The sequence below is a fragment of the Staurois parvus genome, unplaced genomic scaffold (assembly GCF_062004578.1).
Source record: "Staurois parvus isolate SC_StPar_1 unplaced genomic scaffold, SC_StPar_1.0 ptg003692l, whole genome shotgun sequence".
Classification (NCBI taxonomy): domain Eukaryota; kingdom Metazoa; phylum Chordata; class Amphibia; order Anura; family Ranidae; genus Staurois; species Staurois parvus.
The window spans coordinates 1-24681 of NW_028321488.1; the positions used below are offsets into that span (position 1 = coordinate 1).

Below are 24681 nucleotides of genomic sequence, written 5' to 3' on the forward strand. Positions count from 1 at the left end.
AGAGGAGGAGAGGGATGGAGGGTGAAGAAAGAAAGATGGAGGGAAGAATAGGCGAGAAAGAGAGAGATGGAGGGAAGAGAAGGGAGAGGTGAAGGGGTGAATAGAATAGGGGAGCAGGGAGATGGAGGTGGAAGAACAAGAGAGGTGGAGGGGGGAGAAGAAGAAAGATAGCGAGAAGAGAGAAAGCAAGAGATGGAGGGGAGAAGTAGAAAGAAGGAGGGGTCACTGTTCCCAGGCTCCACCTAGCTGTTCTGCTGAATAAAGTCTCAAGCTTAAGTGATCCCGCCCCTTCCTGCTCTGTTCAGACTGCTCAGTTCACAATCAGACAGACAGTCACAAAGAGACGCTTCTGCTCCTTTCTCCCTTTAGAATACCTTTATCTCTCCGTGAATTCTTTGTCTTTGGTGCAATGCTGAATTATCTGTACAATGTACAACATTAGAAAAGCATGCGCAAAAGCATATAAAAAACATTACAAATTAAAAAAGTTATAATACAACTGACCCAACACCCTTATAGGTTTCCTATACTCTAAGACACGCCCGTGTTAAATACCTAGCACACCTGGTAGATACATGGGGAAATGGTGCACGCCGTCTACTGATCACAAACCTATAGAGAGATCTTCAAACACCCACCTCTTCCTTAGTAGCCGGCCTGCGATCGATACCCCGATTCACAACCTTCCAGGAGCGGAAAGCCAGCATGCAGGCGAGGAGGGGGTATAAATTTCCAGCTCCCATTCGCTGGCTGTATATGCGGATCCCCTCCATGTCCGCAGCAATTAACGCCTGCCAAAGGCGACAGTAGTCCAGGCGGAAGGTGTCCGTTAGTTTCTGTGGAAGAAATACAGTAATCAGCCATCCCAGTCTTGAAATGGGGATAAATATGGATATGTTGACCTCCCCCCCCCCTCCCCCCACACACACACTTTTCTCTACCTGGTACAATCCATGGTCCAGCAGGATGATCTCCGGTCCTCCGATTTCTGCACTCTGTCGGACCAAAACATTGCCCGGGTGGGGGTCGCAGTGAACAAAACCATGGACAAAAATCATTTCACTGTACAGCTTCCCCAGAGCACGAGACACCTGACAAGACAGGAGACGTTCAGCACACCGAAGACATATTAGCTGCACATTCTTCATTTTTTAAATTTTCCCAGAATTCTTCACCTTTGCGTGTCCCAGCCCCGCCTAGTTTTTTTAGAAAAATATTCCAATCTGCTTGCTGCTGTCGGCCATGCAAATTACAGCTCACAGCAGACCAGACTTAGGAGAGAAGCAGAGCCTGCACACAAGATTTTTTGTTTTAACTCCACCATATAGCTCCAAATTCCCAAAAAAATGATAATGGTGTAAAAATACAAGAAATTAAACCAACAAATGAAATAACGTATGTATCTACTGAAACTGTACATAGAAGACTGCTGAGATTTTTTGCTGTCTAAACAGTTGGAATTTGGCTTTAAACTGGATTATTTGTTAGGATTTCTTCTCTAATAAAAATAAATAAAATAACAGTAAAAAGTAGTTAAAAGCAAAAAGTAGTTAAAGGCACATTAAATGCAAGAAAAATCACACCAGTCTTCTCCATGCATGAGGACCCATACATATACATACATACAGTGAAGGAAATAACTTTCAGAACTTTCAGCTCTCTCCACAGATTTTCAATCGGATGAAGGTCTGGAGACTGGCTAGGCCACTGCAGGACCTTAATGTGCTTCTTCTTGAGCCACTCCTTTGTTGTCTTGGCCATGTGTTTTGGGTCATTGTCATGCTGGAACACCCGTCCATCCCCCATTTTCAATGCCCTGGCTGAGGAAAGAAGGTTCTCACCCAAGATTTGATGGTACATTGCCCCATCCATCGTCCCTTTGATGCGGTGCAGTTGTCCTGTTCCCTTAGCAGAAAAACACCCCCAAAGCAGAATGTTTCCACCATGTTTGACAGTTGGGATGGTGTTCTTGGGGTCATAGGCAGCATTCCTCCTCCTCCAAACACGGCGAGTTGAGTTGATGCCAAAGAGCTCGATTTTGGTCTCATCTGACCACAACACTTTCAACCAGTCCTCCTCTGCATCATTCAGATGTTCATTGGCAAACTTCAGACGGGCCAGGACATGTGCTTTCTTGAGCAGAGGGACCTTGCGGGCACTGCAGGATTTCAGTCCTTGTCGGCGTAGTGTGTTACCAATTGTTTTTTTGGCGACTGTGGTCCCAGCTGCTTGGAGATCATTGACATGATCCTCACATGTAGTTCTGGGATGATTCCTCACTGTTCTCATGATCATTGACATTCCACGAGGTGAGATCTTGCATGGTGCACCAGACCTAGGGAGACTGACACTTGTTTTGTGTTTCTTCCATTTGTGAATGATTGCACCAACTGTTGTCACCTTCTCACCAAGCTGCTTGGCCATAGTTTGGTAGCCCAGTCCAGCCTTGTGTAGGTCTACAATCTTGTCCCTGACATCCATGGACAGCTCTTTGGTCTTTGCCATGGTGGAGAGTTTGGAATGTGATTGATTGCTCCTGTGGACAGGTGTCTTTTATACAGGTAACAAAATGAGATTAGCAGCAGGTAGCCAGAAATCCTGCTGAATGATAGGGGATCAAATCCTTATTTCCCTCATGAACATGCAGATCAGTCATCATTTGTTAGACATGCATTTCTATTGAATTTTTTGTTGCTATTCTGTCCCTCAGTGTTACAATAAACCCACCATTTGATTTTTAGACTGATCATTTCTTTGCGAGTGGGCAAACATTCAAAATCAGCAGTGGATCAAATACTTATTTCCTTCACTGTATGTATATATATATATATATATATATATATATATATATATATATATATATATATATATATATATATATATATATATATATATATATTTTACACAATTCAAACTGGAGCTGAAGAACGTTTTAGTGGCTTGCCCATGCCGAGACTTGGGTGTGCACCAGGCAGCACAATGGTGGTGACATCACTGAGAATGTAGCCTATCCAATTACTAGAGACCAGTGACATCACAGAGAATGCAGCCTATCTATTCACTAGAGACTAGTGATGTCACTGGGAAGACAGCCTATCCAGTTTCTAGAAACCGTTGACATTACTAGAAATGTACCCTTCCCAAATACTACAACAGGTGACACTACAGTGAATGCAGCCTATCCATCCACTAGAGACCAGGGAAGTCACTGAGAATATGGCTGGTCCATTTACTAGAGACATCACTGAGAGTGCAACCTATTCATTCACTAGAGACCAGGGAAATCAATGAGAATGCAGACTATTCAATCATTAGAGACCAGTGACCTCACTTAGAATGCAACCTCTATCTATTTATTAGAGACTGGTGACATCACTGAGAATGCAGCCTATCCATTCACTAGAGACCAGTGACATCACTGAGAGTGCAACCTATCCATTCACAAAGTATTAGGGAAAACAGTGAGAATACAGACTTCTTCAATCATTAGAGACCAGTAATATCACTGAGAATGCAGCCTATCCATTCGCTAGAGACCAATGACATCACTGAGAAAGCAGCCTATCCATTCGCTAGAGACCAGTGACATCACTGAGAATGCAGCCTATCCATTCCCTAAAGAGCGGTGACATCACTGAGAATGCAGCCTGTCCATTCACTAGAGACCAATGACATCACTGAGAATGCAGCCTATCCATTCACTAGAGACCAATGACATCACCGGGAATGCAGCCTATCCATTCGCTAGAGACCAGTGACATCACTGAGAATGCAGCCTATCCATTCACTAAAGAGCGGTGACATCACTGAGAATGCAGCCTATCTATTCGCTATAGACCAATGACATCACTGAGAATGCAGCCTATCCATTCACTAAAGAGCGGTGACATCACTGAGAATGCAGCCTATCTATTCGCTATAGACCAATGACATCACTGAGAATGCAGCCTATCCATTCACTAAAGAGCAGTGACATCACTGAGAATGCAGCCTATCCATTCGCTAAAGAGCGGTGACATCACTGAAAATGCAGCCTATCCAGTCACTAGAGACCAATGACATCACTGAGAATGCAGCCTATCCATTCACTAGAGACCAATTACATCACTGAGAATGCAGCCTATCCATTCGCTAGAGACCGGTCACATCACTGAGAATGAAGCCTATCCAAACACTAAAGACCAGTGACATCACTGAGAATGCAGCCTATCCATTCACTAGAGATCAATGACATCACTGAGAATGCAGCCTATCCATTCGCTAGAGATCAATGACATCACTGAGAATGAAGCCTATCCAATCACTAGAGACCAGTGACATCACTGAGAATGAAGCCTATCCAATCACTAGAGACCAGTGACATCACTGAGAATGCAGCCTATGTGTACATTACAGACGGGTGACATCGGTGGGAATGTGACCCAAGCATCCTTGTTCTGGGTATGCAGCGGTGACAACCAGCAATAGTCAGCAATGGAGATGTAGCCGTGCGCCCGGCAGTGTTCTGGTTAAATCCTCGGCAGTGATGAAGGAACAGGGAATCCTCCCTCTCTGAGGGTTGCCGTTCTTGCAGAGGGTGCAGAGTATTGTTCAGTCTTCTTCAACCCATGTATTAAGGATATGGCAGCCCTAATTACAGCTCTGGAGACACAGACCCTGCGGGGGGAGTCCTGCTGACACAAGGAAGCTCCCCCCCCCTTGTCATACACAACACAAAACTTGTTAACCCTTTACTGCGAAGAAGAACAAAGCGCCCAACCCCCCCCTCACCTGATTAACGTCAATCTTATGGCGCTCCATGTACTCCCTGTCATTCACCTGTCCACCTTCCACGTATTCCATCACCAGGAGCCGCTTGGTGCTCAGCTCCCAATGGATTCTGGGGATCTGACGGCAGAATAGAGATCACACATGAAAAGAGACTCATTTTATATTATTATTATGCAGGATTTATAGAGCGCCAAAAGTTTGCTCAGCACTTTACAATATAACGGGAGACAATACAGCAACAATACAGTTCAATACAAGAGGGATAGGAGGGCCCTGCTCCTTGGAGCTTACAATCTAGGAGGGAGGGGCTAGTGGTACAAAAGGTAGTAACTGTAGGGGATGGACTGGTTGGAAGAATAGAAGATGCCAGTATTAGCTGAGGGCAGGATAGGCTTCCCTGAAGAGATCGGTTTTCAGAGATCGCCTAAAAGTGAACAGAGTAGGCGATAGTCTGATAAATTGGGGTAGCGAGTTCCAGAGGATGGGGTAAGCTCTGGAGAAGTCCTGGAGACGAGCATGGGAGGAGGAGACAAGGGAGCTAGAGACTAGAAAGCGGAGAGGACGGTTTGGGTGATATTTGGAGACAAGATCGGTGATGTAATTTGGGGCAGAGTTATAAATGGATTTATACGTTATTGTTAGTGTTTTGAATTTTATCCGTTGGGCAATGGGAAGCCAGTGGAGGGATTGGCAGAGAGGGGTGGAGGACACTGAGTGGAGGCCAGTGGAGGGATTGGCAGAGAGGGGTGGAGGACACTGAGTGGAGGCCAGTGGAGGGATTGGCAGAGAGGGGTGGAGGACACTGAGTGGAGGCCAGTGGAGGGATTGGCAGAGAGGGATGGAGGACACTGAGTGGAGGCCAGTAGAGGGATTGGCAGAGAGGGATGGAGGACACTGAGTGGAGGCCAGTGGAGGGATTGCCAGAGAGGGGTGGCAGATACAAAACGGTTAGTAAGGCAGATGAGTCTGGCAGCAGCATTCATGATAGACTGAAGAGGGGATAGCCTGTGATGAGGTAGGCCAATGAGGAGGGAGTTACAATAGTCAAGGCGAGATATAACAAGGGAGGGAATAAGTTGCTTAGTGGTTTCCGAGGTTAGGAACGGGCGTATCTTGGAGATGTTGGAGGTTGGAGATGTTGCGGAGGTTGGAGATGTGGCGGAGGTTGGAGAAGTTGTGGAGGTGAAGTCTACAAGATTTGGACAGTGATTGGATTTGGGGGTGAAAGGACAGATGGGAGTCTAGGATTACACCTAGTACCCTGGCATGAGGGGTGGGACTGATGATTGTGTTATTGATCTTGATGATGGAGAAGTCAGCGGAGGGGGCACGGGCTGGGGGGAATACGAAGAGCTCAGTTTTGGAAAGATTGAGTTTGAGGAAGTGGAGTGACATCTATGCCGATATGTCACTTAATAGGTTAGTGATGCGATTGGAGACTGAAGAGGTGAGGTGAGGGGTAGAAAGATAGATTTGTGTGTCATCAGCATAGAGATGGTACTTAAAACCGTGGGAGTTTATCAAGTGACCAAGGGAGGAGGTGTCAGCAAGCGCGACGGCGCACGAGTCTGCAGCATGCGCAAAACGCCAATGCGCCCTAATCAGCAGGCACTAGGACCTGGGCGCCCGCGATGGCAACGGTGCTCGCGCACTTGCAATCGAGGACGCGCACCTGGCACCAATGACAGCGCAGGGCGCGTTATTTAAACCAGCTCTGCACAGACACTAGTTGCCATATGGTCTATTTACCCTGTTCCTGTGTATCTGCTGATTGATTTGTTGCCGACCTTGCTTGATCCTGACCGGTGCTGACTATCTCCTGCTCTGACCTCTGGCTCGTTTGACTTCTCTCCTGGATATCCATATTGATCTGAACTCCTGTTACCGAACCCGGCGAGTGACCTGACTACTCTTTGCCTGCTGCCTTGTACCGCGCTGTCCCCACTGTTACCGAGCCGGCCTGTCTGACCACGCTTGCTACTCTGTATCCATCGGTCCTGCACGGATCCAGTCACCACTGCTCAGGCCTTCCCGCCTCTTCACGTCAGGCTCTCTACCAGTATATACCTCTGGCGGATCCCTCTACAACCGGCGGGTGTACTCAGGGGCCGCGACCTGGTCATTGTCTGCTCCAAGTCTATCCCCACCATCAGGGGCCCTGGTGAACAAGCAGACTGGGGCTTAGACTCCGCGCTCTGGGGAATCCTGTCCTGTGGATTGCTAGAGGTACCGCCAGGCGGTGTAGATTGAGAAAAGAAGGGGTCCAAGGACAGATCCTTGAGGGACCCCTACAGAAAGAGGGAGTGAAGAGGAGGAGGAAGCGTTATAGGTAACACTGAAGGAGCGCTGCGATAGGTGGGAGGAGAACCAGGAGAGGGCGGAGTCTCTGAGGCCAAGAGAGTGGAGTTTTTTGAGGAGGAGGGGATGGTCAACCGTATCAAAAGCCGCAGAGATGTCAAGTAGTAAGAGTACGGAGTAGTGGCCATTGGTTGGGGTGAGTACGGAGTAGTGGCCATTGGTTGGGGTGAGTACGGAGTAGTGGCCATTGGTTGGGGTGAGTACGGAGTAGTGGCCATTGGTTGGGGTGAGTACGGAGTAGTGGCCATTGGTTGGGGTGAGTACGGAGTAGTGGCCATTGGTTGGGGTGAGTACGGAGTAGTGGCCATTGGTTGGGGTGAGTACGGAGTAGTGGCCATTGGTTGGGGTGAGTACGGAGTAGTGGCCATTGGTTGGGGTGAGTACGGAGTAGTGGCAATTGGTTGGGGTGAGTACGGAGTAGTGGCCATTGGTTGGGGTGAGTACGGAGTAGTGGCCATTGGTTGGGGTGAGTACGGAGTAGTGGCCATTGGTTGGGGTGAGTACGGAGTAGTGGCCATTGGTTGGGGTGAGTACGGAGTAATGGCCATTGGTTGGGGTGAGTACGGAGTAATGGCCATTGGTTGGGGTGAGTACGGAGTAGTGGCCATTGGTTGGGGTGAGTACGGAGTAGTGGCCATTGGTTGGGGTGAGTACAGAGTAGTGGCCATTGGTTGGGGTGAGTACGGGGTAGTGGCCATTGGCCCTCTAATAAAACCGCCTTCACTCACCTTGAGGAAGGGAAACCTGGAGACCATGTCCGCTAATTTTTCTGCGTTCCGCCCCTCGTTCAGGAAGTCAAGCTCCAGCGGAATGTTCTTCTTCGCCTCCTCTATGAGCCACATGAACTCGAACTGCGGGAAAATCTTCTTCACAATGTGGAGGAGGACCTGGAGAGGACAGGCCGGAGATTTATATACCACCAGGATCCTAATAATACAACGGACGGCCACCATAGGCTGACAGTCGCCAAGATCCCGACCACAACCGGGGAACGCATGATCATATCACACAACAATATACAAAAGATACAAACTCCAAGTGGATGGTGTTTGGTTTGTTCTGTGTACTTTGTGTCTGACATTTCTACTTTTATCTATTATTTAATTAGATTATTGTTATGTATTAATAATAATATTTTTTTTTAGGTATTTATTTCATGTATTAAGTTGCCTATACTGTATTTTGCACCCCCTGCTGCCCCCTTCATTAAACACGCCAATTACATTTTTAATAGAACCTTTCCATTTTCATGACATGCCCTAATTTAGATGCAGCGATGTCATCACTGGATCTATGTGTTTGTCTATGCAATGCAGGCAGCTCATGGTGGGTGGGAGCAGTTGAAAGGGTGTTCAGTGTAGACTCAGTACTCCTCTCAGGAGCCCTGATTGAAGCAGTGGGCTGGTATTTGGGAGAAGTTATGCGAATATCAAAATGCCTTAAAGCAGAGGTTGGCAACCTGTTGATCGTGATCTACCCATTGCCTAGATAGTGAACACATCCCTGCTTGGCCAGTCCTTCCCTCCAGCCTCTGCTGCCCTCATCCTCACAGTACAGCCGAGGCAGCTCAGTCCTGGATGGAAAGCAGAAGCGGGAGCTGCCCCAGTTAATCTTTCAAGTTAACCAGCAGGTGATTGGTTGCTAGGACACAGGGTGGTCCTAGCAGCCGATCACCAGCTGGTTAATATAAAAGTGAATTCCAGCAGCTCCCACCCTCTACCAGGACTGTGCTGCCTCCCGCCCTCCACTCTACTGTACACCTGCATAAGGTAGGAGAATGGAGCTAGGACACTGGGGTGCGTGTTTCTGGAGGGGGGGGGGGGGCGTATGTGAAGGGGTCATAGGACACTGGGGTGCGTGTTTGTGGAGGGGGGGGGTGTATGTGAAGGGGTCATAGGACACTGCTGTGTGTGTGTGTGTGTAGGGGGGGGGTGTATGTGAAGGGGTCATAGGACACTGGGGTGCGTGTGTGTGGAGGGGGGGGTGTATGTGAAGGGGTCATAGGACACTGCTGTGTGTGTGTGTGTGTAGGGGGGGGTGTATGTGAAGGGGTCATAGGACACTGCTGTGTGTGTGTGTGTGTGTGTGTGTGTGTGTGTGTGGAAAGTTGGTATGAAGGGGTCATAGGACACTGCTAGGAAGGGGGTGGGGATGGAATAGATGATACCATTGTGGGCCGCGGCGGGGGGAAGGGGGGAGATTGATGTGAAGGGGTCAGAGAACACTGCTGAGAAGGGGGGTGGTGAAAGGAGTAGACGATACCATTGTTGGCCGGGGCGGGAGTACACTACTGTGACATGCTATACGTTCTTTATTGTCATCGATGATGTCATTGATGCGGTGATGTCCTGATGCTGTCATCAGGACATCATCGCATCAATGATGAGTTCATCAATGTCATGATAACATTGATGGGATGAGGTCATTGATGTCATGATGTCATCAATGATGTTGTTGATGCGATGATGCAATCAATGATGTCATCGATGTGATTATGACATCGACATAATGATGTCATTGACAGTATCATTGATGTGATGATGTAACTGACTGATGTAAGTCATCAATGTGATGATGTGATGATGTAATCTTTGATCTCTTTGTCCAGGTAGATCTCCGCCTCTCAATGCTGCCTACCCCACCTTAAAGTACAACTAAACGCAAAACTGTTTTTTTGTCAGGTCAGGCCAGGTTTTTATAGCCATCTCTGCCCCCATTAGGGAGACTCACCCTCTCTTTTTGTCCTGTTTACCATTATCATAGAAAGTGAAAAAAAATCCAAATGTTGGGTTGTCCCCAGAAAAGTGATAGAGGGGAAATCTTCCAATGGGGACATAGTTCTGGTGACCTGGGGGCCCCCAAGGGATTCCCTTAATTTTCAGACTTCCTGTTTTGGCTATGAGACAGGAAGTGAACGGAAATCTCCCCAATGGGACACAGATGGCAAAAAAATGAAATGGGTTATAACCCTCCCTTATTCTATTAAACAAAAAAAAGTGTTGCCTATAGTTCTATTTTAGTGGGTGAATGTCAGGTTGGAGGAGTGGCCATTCCTGCGCAGACTATATTTCCATGCAGACCGCTCTAAGTAACTTCCACATGTGATGCTGAGCCTCCATGCCTGAAGCCTTTGAATAAAAGGAACAGGCCAAGGCCACGGGGGAGGAAAGCCCTAGATGATGATGGGCGCCCTCCAGCCAGGAAATAAGGCAGGCTTTGTGTGACTTGCTGTAGCTTCTAATGCACATGATGAGAGGCTCACAGTGTGCGGTGAAATCAGAGTAGAAGAGAGGCCTCTACAACTGTGCAAGACCGAGGGGAAGGTTGGAATTCCGATTACAAACAAAATGCCTGTTTTCAACCTTCTTCCTCCTTTGTTACATCTCAGTGCAGCTGATCCCTTGGGGCCTCTTTGCAGCCACTTCTGGCCTACATCCACTCCATAATAAGGCCGGGGCAATGATAAGCCAACAGATGGAACCATATGATAATAATAACAGACCCAGTTATACTACGGGCAGCACAGTGGCTAAATGCTCAGCACTCCCGCCTGGCAGTACTAGGGTCATTGGTTTGAATCCCAACCACGTAACCACCTGCCTGGAGTTTGCATGTTCTCCCTGTGCCTGCGTGGGTTTCCTCCGGGTACTCCGGTTTCCTCCCACACTCCAAAGACATGCTGGTAGGTGAATTGGCTCCTGTCTAAATTGGCCCTAGTATGTGTATGTATGAATGTAAGTTAGGGACCTTAGATTGTACGCTCCTTGAGGATTAGGGACCTTAGATTGTACGCTCCTTGAGGATCAGGGACCTTAGATTGTACGCCCCTTGAGGGTCAGGGACCTTAGATTGTACGCCCCTTGAGGGTCAGGGACCTTAGATTGTACGCCCCTTGAGGGTCAGGGACCTTAGATTGTACGCCCCTTGAGGGTCAGGGACCTTGGATTGTACGCCCCTTGAGGGTCAGGGACCTTGGATTGTACGCCCCTTGAGGGTCAGGGACCTTAGATTGTACACCCCTTGAGGGTCAGGGACCTTAGATTGTACACCCCTTGAGGGTCAGGGACCTTAGATTGTACGCCCCTTGAGGGTCAGGGACCTTAGATTGTACGCCCCTTGAGGGTCAGGGACCTTAGATTGTACGCCCCTTGAGAGTGAGGGACCTTAGATTGTACGCCCCTTGAGGGTTAGGGACCTTAGATTGTACGCCCCTTGAGGGTGAGGGACCTTAGATTGTACGCCCCTTGAGGGTGAGGGACCTTAGATTGTACGCCCCTTGAGGGTTAGGGACGCCCCTTGAGGGATTGTGAATGTACAATATATATGTAAAGTGCTGTGTAAATTGAAGGCGCTATACAAGTACCTGTAATAAATACTAGAACCATATAAAGGACAGAAGAGCGATAGGCCAGTAGCCCCCAGAATTCCGTGTGATGGAGTGATAACTGACCTCCATGAGTAGTATATCGCGGGAACTCTGTTTCTGCACCTTGGGATGCTGAACCTTCACAGCGACCGTCTGTCCGTCCTTCAGAACTGCGCGGTGCACCTGTGCCAAAGAAGCCGCACCCAACGGCGTCTCCTCAAACCGCTCAAAGACTTCATTGGCCTAAAGGATTGACAAGGATAATGATGACACCGGGCTGAGCTGTTATGCAGCATTAATCACCTGTGGATCCAAATCTACAGCCCACCCAGACGTCCGGCACCTATAAACACCCCGCTGCCCCCCTCCCTCCGCTGCGCTCAGATTTTCGTTCGGTTTGTGTGATTTTTTTTTTTTCATTGGTGAATAATTGAGCTAATCTCTTCCCTCTCCAGACTGCAATAACAGCGGCAATAAATCTCAGTTTGATATCGTTTTATTAGGCACGAGGAGGGCGATTTATTAATACATTGTGACCCCATCCTGATGCCCCTATCAGATGTGTGGATGGCTGATTAATTACAGCTCATAATAAGCCAATGCTCAGCATACAAACAGCCATCCATCAGTGCCCGTCCCTGGGCCCCGCCACGCCACACCGCCGCTCTCATGATAAAAGACACAATAAAGAGAATTATAGCAATCTGGAACAACATCAGAGGGTTAACCCCCTGCCACCCAGACACCACGGGGTTAACCCCCTGCCACCCAGACACCACGGGGTTAACCCCCCCCCCACCCAGACACCACGGGGTTAACCCCCTTCCACCCAGACACCACGGGGTTAACCCCCTTCCACCCAGACACCACAGGGTTAACCCCCTTCCACCCAGACACCACGGGGTTAACTCCCAGACACCACGGGGTTAACCCCCTTCCATCCAGACACCACGGGGTTAACCCCCTGCCACCCAGACACCACGGGGTTAACCCCCTGCCACCCAGACACCACGGGGTTAACCCCCTGCCACCCAGACACCACGGGGTTAACCCCCTTCCATCCAGACACCACCGGGTTAACCCCCTTCCATCCAGACACCACCGGGTTAACCCCTTTCCACCCAGACACCACAGGGTTAACCCCCTTCCACCCAGACACCACAGGGTTAACCCCCTTCCACCCAGACACCACAGGGTTAACTCCCAGACACAACGGGGTTAACCCCCTGCCACCCAGACACCACAGGGTTAACCCCCTGCCACCCAGACACCACAGGGTTAACCCCCTGCCACCCAGACACCACGGGGTTAACCCCCTTCCATCCAGACACTATAAGGTTAATCCCCTGCAACCCACACCCTACGAGGTCAACCCCCTGCCACCCAAACATCACAAGGTTAACCCCCTGCTACCCCCACACCACGGGGTTAACCCCCTGTCACCCAGACACTAAGAGGTTAACCCCCTGCCACCCAGACATCACAAGGTTAACCCCCTGCCACCCAGACATCACAGGGTTAACCCCCTGCCACCCAAACACTATGCGATTAACCCCCTGCCACCCAGACACCATGATATCACCCGGACCAGCACGGCGGTGTCACCTCTTTCCCCAGTTCCTCTCGGATGACGCGCAGGACATCTGGAAGCGGAGTGGGCGGGGCCTGGCTGTGCAGAACACTGAGGGTACGGGTATATTCTGGTGGCAGCAGGTACTCCATGGCGCCCAGGTGCTGCCCCACTTTGATGAAGGTGCCCCGGTTGGTGCAGCAAAGGTCCAGCAGATGGCGGGCAGAGCGGCTGTGTATCTGTGGGAAAACAGGGATATGGCATCAGGCAATCAGCACACATTACAATCTCATTGCACAATCTCCTGTTGGGCTCACTCACATGTGATTTGCTCCTTGAAAAGTGACCTGCATTCAGACCACTCTTCAGAGAGCATTTGATAGGCAGCAAGAAGGCACTACACCACCTCCTCACCGCCTGCTTTACCTCTTGAATCCCGCATTGCGCACGGTGGTGTGGCGCTTGCAGGCGGCCCCATCCACTTGAATGGCTTGTGTTCCGCAGTTGCTATGCCTGCCAAAAGTGACAGGGGGTATAATTCCTGCAGCAGGCCCAAAGCATCATGGCCGTGGCATGTGTACACCCCCGGCTGCTGCCTCTTATTTAAAGGAAGTAGCGAATAGGAACAGTAAAAGGGTGGCTCAACTGTGGAATTTTACCATCCCCCAGCCTCACATGTAAATGAGTGCTAAGATCTATCTACAACTATGTAGGGCAAGAGCCACCCTAATTGGATAGAAATTGGCTGGATAGATTAGGCTGGCCCTTATATTATGGTTGTGGTAAATCTATAGGCAGCATGGTCAGATTGTAATGTGTATGGTTACCTTACAATCTGCTGAAGGAAATGATCAGAAATTGTAAGCATGGCTCAGATGAAATCTTGTGGTTAGATTTGTATTGTGCACACTTTATAGACTGGTCTGAAAATACGGAGACCTGGGTACCGGCATCCAACAGTACTGCTAACGATCATTTGGACCTGGCATCAGCCTCTTGTAGTCCCTGCACAGCTGAGCTCAAACTGGGAGTAGGAGAAGCAGCACACAGAGCCCTTAAGTTGTGCTGCAAAGCAAGGATCGTGTTGATAGGAGGAGACAGCAGAGCAACCAAGAGATGAGCTCATCCTTGGGCTGCTCCGCTTTTCACTACCTAGTCATAGGCTGGGGGAGGGCCCATGACAGAGTGGGCACTGAAGGAGGTGGCTGAATGATGCTGGCTGTCAGTAAACGTTAAATACTGAGGACACCTACTGGAGGAATAGAAGCACTGCAGGTGAAAGCTCTGGAGTATTGCCGCAAAAGCAGCTATTTTATCTTATAATGGACTATTCCTTTTTTTTTTTTTTTTTTTTGTATTTTTGACTGGAGTTCTAATCTGTAGTTGGAGCTCAAAAAGTTCATGAATTTTTTTTACTGTTAAATTAGCCCCCAACTTTTTTAAGATATAAAAAAGATAAAAATTGGTTCAGCTGCTGAAAAAAAAAAAAGTCACAAAAGGATACACAGTAGAATATTCTGCTCAGTATTGGGCAAGTACAGCTCTATAAGCCGATCTGTGAATGCCGGTGAATAGGTGTCCACTGGCACAAGTCAATGGAGGGGCGGGTCACAGAAAACAGCTCTGCCAGTGCAAACAAGGCAGAACTCTGTTCTGACAGCTGCAAAGCTGGAAACACGATCCTTCACTTCCCCTGCTAAAACACGATGCTTCACTTCCCCTGCTAAAACACGATGCTTCACATCCCCTGCTAAAACACGATGCTTCACTTCCCCTGCTAAAACACAATCATTCACTTCCCCTACTAACACACGAGCCTTCACTTCCCCTGCTAACACACGAGCCTTCACTTCCCCTGCTAACACACGAGCCTTCACTTCCCCTGCTAACACACGAGCCTTCACTTCCCCTGCTAACACACGAGCCTTCACTTCCCCTGCTAACACACGAGCCTTCACTTCCCCTGCTAACACACGAGCCTTCACTTCCCCAGCTTAAACACGATCCTTCACATCCCCTACTAAAACACGATCCTTCACATCCCCTACTAAAACACGATCCTTCACATCCCCTACTAAAACACGATCCTTCACTTCCCCTGCTAAAACACGATCTTTCACTTCCCCTGCTAAAACACGATCCTTCACTTCCACTGCTAAAACACGATCCTTCACCTCCCCTGCTAAAACACGATCCTTCACCTCCCCTGCTAAAAGCACCACCTACTGTACACCAAGCACATAGCTAGACACCCAGTTAACCCTTTGATCACCCCAGATGTTCAACCCCTTCCTAGCCAGTGTCATTAGTAGTATCGGGGCATATTGTTAGCACTGATCACTGTATTAGTGTCACTGGTTCCCACAAAGCGCCGGTTAAAAAATCCCCTACTAAAACACGATGCTTCACTTCCCCTGCTAAAACACGATGCTTCACTTCCCCTGCTAAAACACGATGCTTCACTTCCCCTGCTAAAACACGATCCTTCACTTCCCCTGCTAAAACACGATCCTTCACTTCCCCTGCTAAAACACGATCCTTCACTTCCCCTGCTAAAACACGATCCTTCACTTCCCCTGCTAAAAGCACCACCTACTGTACACCAAGCACATAGCTAGACACCCAGTTAACCCTTTGATCACCCCAGATGTTCAAACCCTTCCCAGCCAGTGTCATTAGTAGTGTCAGGGCATATTGTTAGCACTGATCACTGTATTAGTGTCACTGGTTCCCACAAAGCGCCGGTTTAAAAATGTCTGCGGCAATATCGCAGTCCTGCTATAAGTCGCTGATCACCACCGTTACTAGTATTTAAAGAAGAAAAAGAAAAGTCCCATTCCAGTATATGTCCCATAGTGTGTAGACCATAGGGGGAAGCTGGAGAGTGCAAGATCAGGTGCAATTCTGCGTAGAAACCAATCAGCTTCCAGGTTTTCATGCCAAAGCTTAATTGAAGAAGCTGATTGGGTACCATGCACATGTGCACTAGATTCTGAATAAACCAACGTTAGAAAAGCTAGCTTGACATCTGTGCGGGTGGTGCCGCTGCGGATCCACACGAAAATCCGTTTAGCCGCACCACCCGCACAGAGGAATGCAGACCTCCGGGTGGCTGCCTTTAGTTCTAATGGCACTCCGCCCGCACTGGAAAACGCAACCGTACTGGGAACTGAGGTTCCTGTGCGGGCTGCATTTTTGGAAGAAGTGCAGGGACTTCTCTGCGTGTCACGGGCATGGGAGTTCATTCAAATGAATTGGCTCTTGTGCCTGCACAAAACGCGACCTGCACGGCCACATATACAGTATGTGAATCTCGCCCATTACCTGTTAGTCCTCACGCACACGGGACGTTTTTACAGCGGCTGTTTTTGGCTTTTGACGTTTTTGTTCTACAGCCAGTAAACCCCCCAGCATGTTATCCTATGTATCCATACACTGGAATCAACGTTTTGTGGCTGGAAAAAAAACCCAGAACTAGTGGGCCTCTAGAGGAGTTTTTTAGCTGTAAAAACGTGGTAAAACGAGGTAAATTGCGACAAACCGGCATTCTTGGACTTTTCTTTACCTTAAACTGTAAAAAAACCCGTTAAAAACCGCAAACGTGAGTTTTTTAGCTGTAAAAACGCTCTAACGCTGAAAAACGCAGTAAACCGCCACAAACTGGTGTTTTTTTTTTTTTTTTTTTTTTTAACCAAAAAATAATTTTTTTTTTGGTAAAGCAAACGTGGAAAAAACGCGGCTAAATGCTAATGCAAAAACACTAAAAAAAAGCAGAAAACTTCCCGTTTTTCATGTGACTTTCCACAGCGTCTGTTACCAGCGCTATCAGTGTGCATGAGGACAGAGAGTGGCGCCTCTAGTAGGATCGCCCAATAAAGAGAACCAATGGCACGCAGTAACTTTATAACAACCAATCAGATTACTTCCTCCTGCAGTCTGATTAGTGAGAGATGAAATCTGATTGGCTGATATCACTATTCGGGCCTCACTGTCCTTCAATCTCCCCCCTTCCCCCCCCAAGTCTAGCTCACAGGACTTATCTGTTGTCCATTATCTGCTGTCTATGCACCATACCTGGGACATGATGGCGTCATATTCCTGGGTCTCTGGAGAAATGTTGCGGAGGTTAATGAGGTAATCACAGCTAATGGCCACCGTCTGCAGGGAAAGGAAACATATTTCTCTCAATAAAACCAGAAAAACAAAACCTGAACAGAATAAAAGATACGCCGGGGTGAATTTCCTGTCGTCACTGATTTACTGGCTTGTCTCTTAGTGAACATTTAATCTGTCTATATTTCGCCTTCCCTGGTTCCTCCTGATCAACATGCTGATGACATTTTTGAATAAAACATATTCACTTTCATTGCAAATCTTATTTTTGATCCAATGATGTCATCACTGGCTCTCTGTGGTTCTCTATGCAATGTAGGCAGATCGTGGCTGGTGGGAGGGACTGTAGATAGCTTCCTGAAAGCATCACAGCAACCTGCCTCAGTCCTCCTCTCAAGAGCATGCGACCTTGATGCAAACAGTGGGATGGTGTGATAATTGTGCGCACAGATATGGACAATGACAGCCATAATTTGGATCATACTCTGCAAATGTCATTCTCACTCCAAATCAGCCCCCCTCTTTGTTTTTTTGAATGGCATGTGGTGTGTATGCTGGGGTGACAAGGGCATCGGGCACAGTTGGATACACTTCATGGTTGTAAACCCAATTAGCTGGTTCCATGATGTCTGTCAGTCCCTTCCCTTGGCCGGGTCGTAAACAGTGAAGTCGCACGATTTCAAAATCAGGTAACCTGCTGATTTCAGGTGCGATTTGCAAGACGTCTGCCAGAGCCGTTCTTGCAGTTTTTTTGCACGGGTTTAAATAGATCATTTTAGGCCTGAAGATGACACAAAATTCCCCAAACATGATAGATTTTCTGAAAGCAGAGACCCTAGAGAATAAAATAGTGGTAGTTTCAATTTTTTATGTCGCACTATATGACCGCAAAATTTCAGTAAAAAGCCCGCTAATGTGAATTTTAAGGCAAACAAACGTAATAAATGACCCACATTTTTTGGTAAAATATACAAAACGAGGTTGCGGCGAGTAAATAGATACCCAACATGTCAAACCTGAAATTTTCGTGCGCTTGTGAAATGGTAAGAAAAATTAATAATAGCGCCTATGGTCAAAATTGTATAACTTACTAATAGTGTACCAGCTGCAAAAAAACCACCATATATAAAGTGTACCAATTAATAAATAATTTGCGCTAGTAAATATATATAAATATATGTAAAGAAATCATCAAATCATAAGTTCAGAAAAATATATATATACCAATACCACAGAAAAATATAAAAAACTTTTTAGGTACAAAAAAACTTTTGTGCAAAAGGAGTGTCTCAATATAAAAAAAGTGTCTCAATATAAAAAAATTTCACCAAAAAACCTTGATAATATAATGGCAGATCATCCATAAAAATATCTTCAGAAACGGAAGCTCTCCAACACACCGATCCTCATCGATCGAAATAACAGGACGAAAAAAACTTTGTAGTTAATCGAAAATCCACTTCTCCAATAGAAAAAGGACCACCTTCAAACGTATCCATGGGGGGAAATGCCAAGCACTCGAGAGAAACAGAAAGACTTCATGGTGCAATATTATAAAAACCAATTCCTTTATTAGATACTCATTGCACTTACTCAAGAGGTGTCCCAGCCGACACCAGCATCAACAGCATCAACAGCAATCACATAAACGAGCCTGACTACTCAGCACATGTGCAATAGCTGGCAGTCAAAAACGTAATGACATCACATCAATCAAGCTCCGCCCTACGCGTTTCGTCATCGACGTCCTCACGGAGCGGAGCGCTTGTGAAATGGTGACAAACGTCAGTACCCTATCATTTCTATAGGTGACGCTTGAAAAGCCCCCCTACAGGTCATCAGTTTGGTGTGACGGAGGAGGTCTGGTGCTAGAATTATTGCTCTCACTCCGGCATCAGCGGCGATATGTAACATGGGTATCACAATCAACGTTTTCACGCGTAGGCGCTCCTGACGCGTGCGTTTACGGTCGTGCATGCACATAGGATGTAGGGACCTGGCAGTGAAAGGGTTAAAAGGAAACAGCTAGATCATGCTTATAATATGATATTGATACAGAATATTGCTAATAATAATTTGTCTCGAAGCCCTCAGTAAATATGGCCGCCAGTCTACATTGCCTTGCCTCCTGGCAGAGGCGTCCCTAGGGTTGGTGTCACCTGGTGCGATAACACTTGGTGACACCCCCTCCGACGATCCCTGCAGGATGGATCAGAGTCCGATCCATTCTGCTCCCCAATCCGCAGATCCCATCCATCCTGCGCGGATCGTCGGCATGCAACCTATACGGGGTGACACCGGACCCGCTCCACGAAAAGCTAAGTTGTAAAGAAAGCCGACGATCCCCGCAGGATGGAGCTGATCTATCCTGCGGGGATCGTCAGCTTGCTTTACAACTTACCTTTTCATGGAGCAGGTCCGGTGTCACCCTATGCAGTCGGTGTCACTCGGTACGGGCCGCACCCCCCACACCTGCCTCGGGATGCCACTGCCTCCTGGAAAGCTCATCTTCTAGCAAACAGCCCTCCAGCTGTTGGGAAACTACAAGTCCCATCATGCCTCTGCCTTTGGGAGTCATGCCTGTAACTGTCAAACTTGCAATGCCTCATGGGACTTGTAGTTTGGCAACAGCTGGAGGGCCGCCGGTTTGACACCTGTAAGCTAGATGATGCTGGGCGTCCTCCAGCCAGGAAATGAGGCGGTTTCCATGCAGTCCACTCTTTCACATGTGATGCTGAGCCTCCATGCCTGAAGTCTTTGAATAAAAGGAACAGGCTAAGGCCATGGGGGAGGAAAGGCCTAGATGATGCTGGGCGTCCTCCAGCCAGGAAATGAGGCAGTTTCCATGCATTCCACTCTTTCACATGTGATGCTGAGCCTCCACGTCTGAAGCCTTTGAATAGAAGGAACAGGCCAAGGCCATGGGGGAGGAAAGACCTAGATGATGATGGGCGTCCTCCAGCCAGGAAATGAGGCGGAGCTCTATCTGTCTTGCTGCAGCTTCTAATGCACATTATGAGAAGCTCACAGTGTGCGGTGAAATCAGAGGAAGCCATTCCAGTCCGGGAGAGGAGCCGCTACAACTGTGCAAGACTGAAGAGAAGAGGGCTGGAGGTCAGATTTAAAATAAAAGGCTGGTTTTCAGCTTTCGTATTTTGCTACATCTCAGTGCTGCTGATCTCCTGCAGCCTCTTTACAGCCACTTCTGAGCTGTGCAGGACTGAAGGGAAGGCTTTATAAATGTGAAATTCTGGGAACACCAAGCAGATCAGTCTATAGATGGTTCTCAAAGTGTACTGAAAAGAGACGGGCGAGGGAGGAATCCGGGGGGCCATCATTCTTTCTGGGGAGGCAGAGGTGCTGGGAAATCGCACACCACATAGCCAGTCTATTATAGAATTGCTCCACCTTCATTATTAATCCCAGAGAGGGTTTGGGGGGCCGGCTGTGACATCACACTCCATATTGATGGATTCCATGGACGGGGGGGCATCTGTGTGCAGAACAAGCACTTCATAGGCTGAATATTGAGCCCGAGATGAATGACTGGCGCCACCTACTGCTCTCTCCTCCCATTGCACCATACAGGGGATATCCAATTCAAAGGGAAATGGCCATGACCTGCCATCACCAGGGGTGGACTGACCATTTGGAAACTCGGGCACTGCCCAAGGGCCCGGGGTAAGTGGGGGGCCCCATGAGATGCCCCTGGTACCTTTTTCATAGGCTTTTTTGAGTTTGGGCAAGGACACAGGGGCCCCATGATCCTCTATTGCCCGGGGGCCCCATAAGTTGTCAGTCCACCCCTGACACACACAGAAATGCACCGCCCCTTAGCGGACATGCAGCAGCGCCATTATATCTTAGGCTAGGCTCACACCTACATGTGCAACCAATCGAACACATTTCCGTGCGTCCATTCATTTCAACGAGCTGCCCTGCTGTTGAGAAACACAGAAAAGAAGTCCCTGACCCTTTTCCAAAAATGAACTGCACCGCGGCACCACTCCTGAAAAGGCACACGTTGAAAGATGCGTGGGGGTGCCATTAACAATTAATGGGAAGTGCGTTTCTGTGCGTGGAGGGGAAGTGCATAGCATTGCCCGCATTTCCCATGCGCAAAAGTGCAAGCCTTGCCATAATGGAACCCCCACACAGCTGCTAATGCTGGGCTGACAAGTGGATTCTCCACCCTGACAATGCTCCTGCACATGATACGTTAAGTGCTTATGAGTTCCTGGCCCAGAAATCCAGTCCAAAACTTGACCGACCACCTTATTCCCCTGACTTAACAACCTTCGACTTTTGGCTGTTTCCAAAATTAATGATGATTAAAAATACACAGATTTGATGACATTTTGGACATCCAGTGCATGGCGACAAAGATATTGTACAAAGTTCCGGAAAATGAATCCCAGGAATGTTTCCAGCAGTAGCATAGTTGTCTGCAAAAGTGTGCGGCTTCACGAGGGCACTACTTTGAAGGTGACAACAGCCGCTAGTGTATAGGTAAGCAGACTTGTTTTTTTCTTTTTACAGTCCAAACTGTTACTAAACTCCGGACCCTGCATTCACTATATCCCGTCTCCCCGGACCCTGCATTCACTATATCCCGTCTCCCCGGACCCTGCATTCACTATATCCCGTCTCCCCGGACCCTGCATTCACTATATCTGGTCTCCCCGGACCCCGCATTCACTATATCCCGTCTCCCTGGACCCTGCATTCACTATATCCGCTCTCCCCGGACCCTGCATTCACTATATCCGGTCTACCCGGACCCTGCATTCACTATATCCGGTCTCCCCGGACCCTGCATTCACTATATCCGGTCTCCCCGGACCCCGCATTCACTATATCCGGTCTACCCTGACCCCGCATTCACTATATCCGGTCTACCCTGACCCCGCATTCACTATATCCGGTCTCCCCGGACCCCGCATTCACTATATCCGGTCTCCCCAAACCCCGCATTCACTATATCCGGTCTCCCCGGACCCCGCATTCACTATATCCGGTCTCCCCGGACCCCGCATTCACTATATCCGCTCTCCCCGGACCCTGCATTCACTATATCCGCTCTCCCCGGACCCCGCATTCACTATATCTGATCTCCCTGGACCCTGCATTCACTATATCCGGTCTCCCCGGACCCTGCATTCATTATATCTGGTCTCCCCGCACCCTGCATTCACTATATCCGCTCTCCCCGGACCCCGCATTCACTATATCTGATCTCCCTGGACCCTGCATTCACTATATCCGGTCTCCCCGGACCCTGCATTCACTATATCTGGTCTCCCTGGACCCTGCATTCACTATATCTTGTCTCCCCGGACCCTGCATTCACTATATCCGGTCTCCCAGGACCCTGCATTCACGATATCTGGTCTACCCTAAATACCTTTTCTCATCAGCAGCAGTTACAGCAGTCTTGTGACGTCTATCAGTGTCCAGCAGAGTACTGGTTAAAAGTTGCAGGAGGAGTTTTCATTCTCCCTGGGTTGTCCTATGAGGCTGCATAACCCCTGAACCTCTGTCTGGACAGTGCTGATTGGCCCTGTGTTGATCACATGCACTCACCCAAGAAAGAAAAACTCACTAGCAATACACACCAAACTGAGCAAGTGCAGTTTGCCCCCAATGCTCTGTTCTCTCAGCAGGTAGATTGAGGACAGCAGAAGAAGGGGAGAATCAGAGGAGACGGGATCAAACTGATTTTTTTTACACAATGCAGAGGATTACCCCCTTAAGTTCCACAGTGAGTATAACCAACACGCTTTACTGCATCTACAGACTGATTTTACTGTTGTGGGTTTAGTAACACTTTACCGCGTCACACCTCGTATGTCTCTAATGACAGACTCCCTTGAATGAGGGCAGCTATAAGGGGCCTGCCGTTATTTTGGAAGATAAAGGTGCTGGAGGTGTCATCTTCATCCACGCTTCACATCACAGCAAGCCCCCGCTCTGGATCAAACATATAGAATGGGACTTCTCCCTTCTCCAGCTCCAGGATTAGGGACCCCTTTGTATTGGTTGTAGAAATTGAACCATTGGGCGATGGCTGTAGGGATGCCTAGTGGTACCCTTCCATCAGCCCACCAGAGAGGTGTGAGGTGCAGGATGTCTCCGCAGCTCTTCTACTTCCCTTGTGAACAGGGGCAGACGGACAACTCATGGGGCCCCCGGGCAATAGGGGATCAGGGGGCCCCTGTGTCCTCGCACACACTCAAACCACACCCAAAAAAGCCAATGAAAGGTACCAGGGACATCTCATGGGGCCCCCTACTTACCCCAGGCCCTCGGGCAGTGCCCGAGTTCCCCAATGGTCAGTCCGCCCCTGCTTGTGAATCAGTAACCACAAGCAATTACAGGGGGCGGTTTCTGTCGGTGGATCCCGCCCATCACATGATCAGTCCGTAGAGGCTCCAACACTGGCAGTGGCGTCGCAGTACATAGAGTGGGGATCTGCACAGAGATTGGGCAATGTTGGGATACAATGGATGTGTATATAGTTCAGGAGCAGGGGCGGACTGACCATTCGAGCATTAGGGCACTGCCCAAGGGCCCGGGGTCAGTAGGGGGCCCCATGAAATGCCCCTGGTGCCTTTTGTATAGGCTTTTTTTGAGTGTGGGCAAGGACACAGGGGCCCCATGATCCCCTATTGCCCAGGGGCCCCATGAGTTGTCAGTCCGCCCCTGTTCAGGAGCCTGCGACACATTGGTATAAAAGTGAGCAGTACATGGCGGGGATGATCTAGAGCCGGTGACACCCAGAGAAGGACGTAGAGGTCTCACTCCTCTTAGCAAGCCGTCAGCATGAGACCAAAGGAGCAGAATACATAAGACGATTTATAGAATATCACACACAATTATGAGATCATCGTCTCCGGAATATTCCACTAGGACACAACCGTCCGATGAACTTATTGTGGTTCAGCTACTGAAAATCAGCTGATCTGCCTCTGTCCCCCATCCCCCTCCACAAGAAAAAACTTCACAGGAACGGTGACAGGGTCTCTGTAAAGCTAGGGAGTTTTTGGTTTTTTTTTTACCACAATGCAGAGAATGTGTTGAAGTGAATATTAAATTCATTTTTTTGTTATAACCACTTGATGATCAATGACGTACCCGTACATCGCCGGACTTCACATGGTTATATCGGGCTGACGCTGCAGGCAATATAGTTACATAGTTAGTCTGGCTGAAAAAAGACAAAAGTCCATCCAGTTCAACCATTAAAAAAAAAAAAAAAAAAGTTATAATCCTACACCCACAGTTGATCCAGAGGAATGCAAAAAAAACCAGCAAAGCATGATCCAATTTGCTCCTGCAAATTCCTTCGAGAGGCAATCAGATCTTCCCTGGATCATCTTTACCTATAAATGTTATATCCAGTTATATTCTGTGTATCCAAGAAAGAATCCAGGACTTTCCTACAGCAATCCACTGAGCTGGCCAGAACCAACTCTTGAGGGAGTCTATTCCACATTTTCACAGC

The 24681-nt window shown here is 48.4% G+C and overlaps 1 protein-coding gene across 1 annotated transcript in view; it reads right to left on the reverse strand.

Moving 5' to 3' along the window:
* Positions 1-638: 638 nt before the first annotated feature.
* The window catches only part of ADCK1 (aarF domain containing kinase 1), a gene marked incomplete at its 3' end in the record, with an annotated part of 33584 nt that continues 9541 nt past the window's right edge, over positions 639-24681 (reverse strand). The window contains exons 3-9 of the mRNA XM_089667950.1: positions 17139-17222; positions 13100-13303; positions 11579-11737; positions 7857-8015; positions 4771-4887; positions 942-1091; positions 639-836 (exon numbers count right to left, since the gene is read on the reverse strand). Coding sequence (XP_089524076.1) covers positions 639-836; positions 942-1091; positions 4771-4887; positions 7857-8015; positions 11579-11737; positions 13100-13303; positions 17139-17222 — 1071 coding nt within the window. The remainder of the gene's footprint in view (positions 837-941; positions 1092-4770; positions 4888-7856; positions 8016-11578; positions 11738-13099; positions 13304-17138; positions 17223-24681) is intronic.